At 40.9% G+C, this 6173-nt stretch overlaps 1 protein-coding gene across 1 annotated transcript; it reads left to right on the top strand.

The window, feature by feature from the left end:
- The first annotated feature begins 355 nt into the window (after positions 1-355).
- On the top strand, positions 356-3563 carry LOC147606368 (small ribosomal subunit protein uS8z/uS8w). Its single transcript, XM_086792288.1, has 4 exons — positions 356-511; positions 866-1007; positions 2602-2762; positions 3235-3563. The coding sequence occupies exons 2-4, from the start codon at positions 875-877 to the stop codon at positions 3331-3333; spliced, it is 393 nt and encodes a 130-aa protein (XP_086648414.1). The 5' UTR covers positions 356-511; positions 866-874; the 3' UTR covers positions 3334-3563.
- Positions 3564-6173: the final 2610 nt, after the last annotated feature.

Genomic DNA, 6173 nt, shown 5'->3' with positions numbered 1-6173 from the left:
TTTGTAACTTTGTACTTTGTATTATTGTAAAGCAACGTTGAAGAAAAAAAGGTTTTAGCAGGTGGTGGAAAAAAGGTTTTAATTTCATATTTATATAATCACATATATGTTTGTGTGTACACACACACACACACCAAACTTTCAAAGTCTATCCCAAACACCCAGCCTTATTTTAAGGACATTTGAATTTTGAATCCTTAAAATCAAGAAACCAATTAGTTCTTAAACCTTAAAAAAAACCTGGTTTACCCCAATCGAATCGGTTTTTCTGTATGCTAGCCTTTGAGAAATACGGTCTCTTGAATAAAACAAGACCTAGGGCCACAACCGGGCGCCGTCCGCGTGTGAACGGGGCCTGCTGGAAGGCCGTGTGTGAATGTGACTTGATGGCATCTCCCATAACTAGAGCCATTAAACGCTGTTGTTTTTTCTCTTCGACTTGCAAACCCTAGCTCGGCTTGTTGTTGTTCGTCTGCCCGGCGTGTTTGGTGCCATAGTCTTCAACACCAGGTAACAACTCATCTCTGAGCCTTTCCTGTGTTGTCCTACGTCGATTTCGCTGGCTTCGTGTACCAATAGGGATTTTCCGCTTGATCCTTTCCACAGCGTCAACGCAGTAACCCTAGGTTTCCTGGATTTATACTTGTAGACTAGATTTTGTGTTTTGCAAATGCTCCTAGCTTCGAAAATAGTTCTTGTTTCTGCAAACCCGAATTTTCTGCAAGGATACTAGGATGTGTCTGTAAGCCCTAGCTTTTGCTAGGCATTTGCATTTCGACACATAATTTTAATTCATCTGCACATTTTACAGACTTTTTTATTGCATTCTAAGGGCTGCATCTGTGGCCTCTTGTGTTCATGCAAGCCATTGAAAATGGTGCGAATCAGTGTGCTGAACGATGCACTTAAGAACATGTATAATGCGGAGAAGCGTGGCAAGCGGCAGGTTCTGCTCAAGCCTTCTTCAAAAGTGATCATCAAGTTTCTCACAGTCATGCAGAAGTTTGGTATGCAACCTCCCTTTCTAAAGTCATCAATGGTTTTGGCAGCCATGTCAATTGGTTTCACACTGAGATAATGTAAGGGGCTGAGGGATGGGCCGGTGAGAACTCTCCTTTGGTCAGAACGGCGTTATGCCTGTAAAGACTCTCATTCAGTCCTACTTTATACTCTCGGGCATCCCCCACCTGTTGATGGGTGGGGGAGATGTCTGTTCTCAACCAAACAATGGCTAATTTAAAAAGCATGTTTTTGAGAATCGTGGATAGGTGATGTGATTTCTCATGTATGTTGATAAGAAAGACATCTTGCCAAGTGTTTGGTCTCATTTATATGAACAGCAATACGGGACTTAAGTTAGTGTAGTGGGTTTGTTCTCTGGCCCCTCTTCTGAAATCTCATACCTAATTCAGGGTCCTTGGCACTGTTCACGCGGGTGTTTAGGAGCTGTGTCACACTCTCTTATCGTTAAATGAGTGTTTTTAGTGACTGACTCAAGGCATTTTTTGTAAGAGTTAGCTTAATGTGTTGTGCATGTGTGGAAGCCTTGCTTACTTGATCCTCAGCTTTTAAGCTTGATAAAGAACAATGATGCAAACTTTGGTGATGATTAGACATAGAGAGAAGAGAGCGAGATGAGTTGTGTGCTCAATGTATCATATGATACAAAAAGATGATGTATGTATCACTTCTGAGACCTTTGGCTTGACCAAAAGGTGGAGTCTAGACCTTCTATTGACTGCCTATGACCTGATCCCAAAAGGGAGCACAAATGAGAGCTTGGCTATTTACAGCGAGAATAGGGAAATTTGTAATCCCTTCAGAACTTTGTCCAAAAAGTCATCTTTTGTGTTCAAATTGTGTCCAAAAGATGTCCCATATGTGGGTGTATGAGTTGGGTACTTTGTGAGCCTCTTGGGTTGGCTCTAAATCTGCCACTAAATCTCCTCTAAAACGATGCCAAATTTGGGATTAATTATGAGGTTATACATGTCCACGGCCGGGCACATGACATCCCCTCTTGTTAAAACAACCCATCATCCTTTTGACGTGGACTCTCGACTTTGACTTTGATTGCCTGAACACCTTGCTGCTTTTTAGATTCCACTCCAAGTCTTGTGGAAGATTGTGCTTCTAATCTACTTTGTCTCCATGCTTGTATTCCCTTTTCCTTACCACAGCTATGGTCTCTTGCTGAGAATGAACATGCTTGGTGCTTTGCCTTGGGAAACGATCCAAGATGTAATTGGTGTCCTCCTTTGAGCCACACTCTGAGAGAACGCTTTCCTCTGGCTTTACTTGTTCCAGACCACCTCGTAATGCTACCTTTGCTGTATTTTACCGTGGATTTTGTGCACCTTCGTGGACAGCATAGAGGGTTGAGCCTAAATGCTTTGATACCAATGTTGCATGCGCAGATGCCTTGTTTGATCCTCAGTGCCAAGCCTGGTAAAGAATAATGATGTAGACTTAAATGATGATTAGACAGAGTGAGAGAAGCGAGAGAGGTGAGCTGTGTGTTCTATGTATTATATGGTACAAACATGTGAACTTCATTGATACAGTTACAAAGGTGTGTTTGCCTTCTTTCTTCATTTTCAGGCTACATTGGGGAATTTGAGCTGGTAGATGACCACAGGGCAGGGAAGATTGTTGTTGAATTGAATGGGAGACTGAATAAGTGTGGAGTCATCAGTCCGCGCTATGATGTGGGAGTCGGTGAATTGGAAGCCTGGACTGCACGGCTTCTCCCATCAAGACAGGTTTGCATTGTGCTTGTTATCTGGCTGTCTTGTCGTTTTGAATTTTGCACATGCCCAGTTTTGGTGTACTCCACTATCAATTTCAGGCCGACAGGTTTTGCATGCTTGTTTGCAAATGCGACCGTATAATTCTCCTTGTTTCTTTATGGAGATGGCTATGAACCTGGGAAACTTTTACCTAGTTTGAGGGAACCTAGTTTCGTGTATCGATGTGAAGGGAAGCGGTGCCATATTAAAGTTTTGTCCTGGTCTGATGCTCGAGGTCCTGCCCCTAGGTTTTTCCTAATAAGATAAGCTACTCGCTAGGGGTGACACATCATTCTTGCATTGTTATTAAAAGCTCATGCGAGAAGCCTTGCATGAGGTCAGGATTGTTTATTTTGTACTGTTAACTTTAAAAGGGTTTTTAGCAGTGCACTCTGTAGGAACAGGAGAGCTAATATATGTTACTGGTGCCTGGTTTCTTGTGCAGTTTGGCCACATTGTCTTGACTACATCTGCGGGAATCATGGACCATGATGAAGCTCGTAGGAAGAATGTTGGTGGAAAGGTCCTAGGCTTTTTCTACTGAGTTCTGAGTATGTGCTCTCTAGGCTTGAAAGGAGCTCTAACAGCATGTTCCTGATAACACTGTTGTCAGTGCTGCCGAATTTTGGAGTAAACATTCAAGGATCAGTATTTTATTTTGAAATTATAGTAGGCTCTCATGTCCTCTTTTGGGTGAGAAAAGTGGACCATATATCTGTGGTTGAGTGAGATTATATAATCATTATCTGAATGTATCTTGAAGGTGTTGAATTATTTGTTTGTATGCAGTTGCAGGCAATTCTGTTTATAGACAGTAATAGTGCGTAAATGTGCACTTGAATGGTGCCCTTTTATGACATCTGGGAACCTGGCGTAAGATGTTTTGCGTACCGGACCTGGTGTGCATAAAGCACTGCCAGATTACCATCAAGTGCTTTTTTCTCAGCTGATTTGCATGCTTTCAAAGCGTATTCAGGCAAGGGTCTGGCAGAGTTGTATGTTATTTTTATCTCCATCATACAGAGTATTACCTTTGCAATGCACTGTGTCCAGTGGTTATCAAAGTGAAAAGCTAAGATCTATTAATTCTTTTGTAAGGTTGTAAAAGGTGTCATATGGGTAATATACCCTGATGCCCGTTTTCTTCTCCAGTTTGCGAGTGCAGCAGGGGATATTGACTTCATATAGATTTGCCCATAAATTCAAAGTTTCATGGGTTCATGTTCTCCAGTAATACACTAAGGAGTAGCACCTCAGAGTTGAAAATGTAAAGAGGTAGTAGTCTTTATAAAGTTTTGAAGCTTCTTTCTCTAGTCAAGGTGGTCCACCTAAATGGTAGCTGTAGAATCATTCTGGATGCCAATTAATCCGTGCTTGCTTGGCTCTGCAATTCCAGTAGTCTTGGTGGTGTGGTCCAGCTGTGTGATATCAAGATATGGTAACCAGGGATGCGTGTTTTATAACTTATATAGTGCTTCATACCTTATTGGCTCTTTGTTCAACCTTACAGCAAACTGTGAAGTGCTATTGATTTGAAATCCTGAAGGATACAGAGTAGTTTCAAACCATGGAGCACGGAGAGAGCATTACAGAGTGGACAGATGCTTTTGCATCTTATTAAATCTAGAGTGGCTACCATAAGCTATGAATGCAAAGCGATTGTGAGGAGAATCCAAGGAGGAGATGTTATTGTACACGCTAAGGAGGAGATGTTATTGTACACGCTAAGGAGGAGATGTTATTGGTGGACAAAATTTAACGCAAACTTTGCTCACATGCTAGCCATATGCAACAATACTTACCTTGTCATTTGCACTACTCTTTGGATTGTTTTTTTGACCTTGATAGCATAATTAATGGATTAAAGTATTAAATTCATTGTACACCCATGATTGCGAACTCATGGAAATCAATAAGATTCTCCAAGTAGTCATGGCATTGAAATCTCCAAGTAGAACCTAAGCTTCACATGCATTTGACATCTTTGAAAATGTTGGTAGATGCATGAAATCCCAAACTTTTGCTTCTTCAAGACCACATAGTTCAGATGCCCAAATCTCTTGCCATGCATTCTTTTATTTAGTAAAAAATTGCAAACCGACAACATATTTAAATCCCAAGCATGGTGTTGTAAATATTTGGGGTTGTGGGAAGAAGCCTCTCATGTATTGCATTGCTAAATTGCAATGGCATGAGCTACATGTCTAAAAATTCACTCATTTGATGTGGCAAACTAATGAAATTGTATTAAAACCAATGCCTTCTTTGGATACTCCATTGTCACATCAGAGAGCTTCATAGCCATGGATTTTGGAGGAAGAGCTTGAACCACCTAGATGGAGGCAAGAAGAAGATTCCTACACTATGAATCAATCTCACAAGAGGTGGAATCATGAGAAAGATTCAATAACCATTCCTACCCAAGTATACATCCATCTAGCTATGAAAGGATTCAAAAGAACACAAGCATGAGAGTAGGGAGAAGAGGAAGAGAGTCCACTTTTGCTGCGCAAGAGGAATGATTATGTATTGAGTCATAACTTAAAAATAGTCCAAATGTCTTATATACAAGTGGCTCGTGTTTACATTTGGCTAGTCATAACTTAAAAATAGTCCAAATGTCTTATATACAAGTAGCTAGTGTTCACTTTTGGCTAGCCATAACTAAAAACTAGTCCATAGTACTCTCTTTCTAGCCTGAGTAGGTATATTCATGAATTCTTAGACTTCTCCCATTTTATGGTGTTGAGGTGCGTATGAAAACTATAATGGTCTGTACATACCATTTAGTTGATAGGCAGGTGGGCATTGGAGCCTATCTTGATTGAGGAGTGGCTGCTGGGGCACTGGTAGGGCTAATGGTGGTTGCCTTGGGTTTGGGAGGATCTAGTGTGCTACCGAAGTCAACCTTGCTTTCCTTGGTAGCAACAATGAGTTGTATCGTGGTTCCCATGGAATTAGCAATAAAAGCCATGGCACTAGACCACATTATGTTATTTTCCAGGATATGTGAAGCAACATAGTTTTAGGTGGTCATCTAAGTAACATAGAGTAGGCATAGACGAATTGGGTAGTCTATATTGTTTAGGTCACTATTATCTAAATGCAACATATAATCTACAGGAGGTAAAAAGACTTAGAATTATGCAATGCGCCCAAGTGTAGGCTCAAATAGACTCTTAACCACCACTAGGCTAGGCATCATTTAGTAGCATAAATATTACTGGTCAACAATTTCCCTTGTGTATGCCTCATAGTAGTGTAGAAGGCCCAAGTAGTCAACTTATAAAATGAATCAACCAGAACCCTTTCTCTTTCGAGGTGTCGACATTCCAAGTTTGGGCTAAAGTCGGAGAGACTATCCCAATCATCTTCTAGATCATT

This window comes from Cibotium barometz, chromosome 57, assembly GCF_041138505.1.
Source record: "Cibotium barometz isolate CiBa-2024 chromosome 57, ASM4113850v1, whole genome shotgun sequence".
Taxonomy (NCBI): Eukaryota; Viridiplantae; Streptophyta; class Polypodiopsida; order Cyatheales; family Cibotiaceae; genus Cibotium; species Cibotium barometz.
This window is presented reverse-complemented; position numbering and strand designations above follow the sequence as displayed.

Excerpts from the sequence above, each read along its gene's own strand:
- LOC147606368 (XM_086792288.1), top strand. The coding sequence starts at position 875 with ATGGTGCGAATCAGTGTGCTGAACGATGCACTTAAGAACATGTATAAT. Across the intron at positions 1,008-2,601 it reads CACAGTCATGCAGAAGTTTG|GCTACATTGGGGAATTTGAG; the intron begins GTATGCAACCTC and ends CTTCATTTTCAG. Across the intron at positions 2,763-3,234 it reads GGCTTCTCCCATCAAGACAG|TTTGGCCACATTGTCTTGAC; the intron begins GTTTGCATTGTG and ends TTTCTTGTGCAG.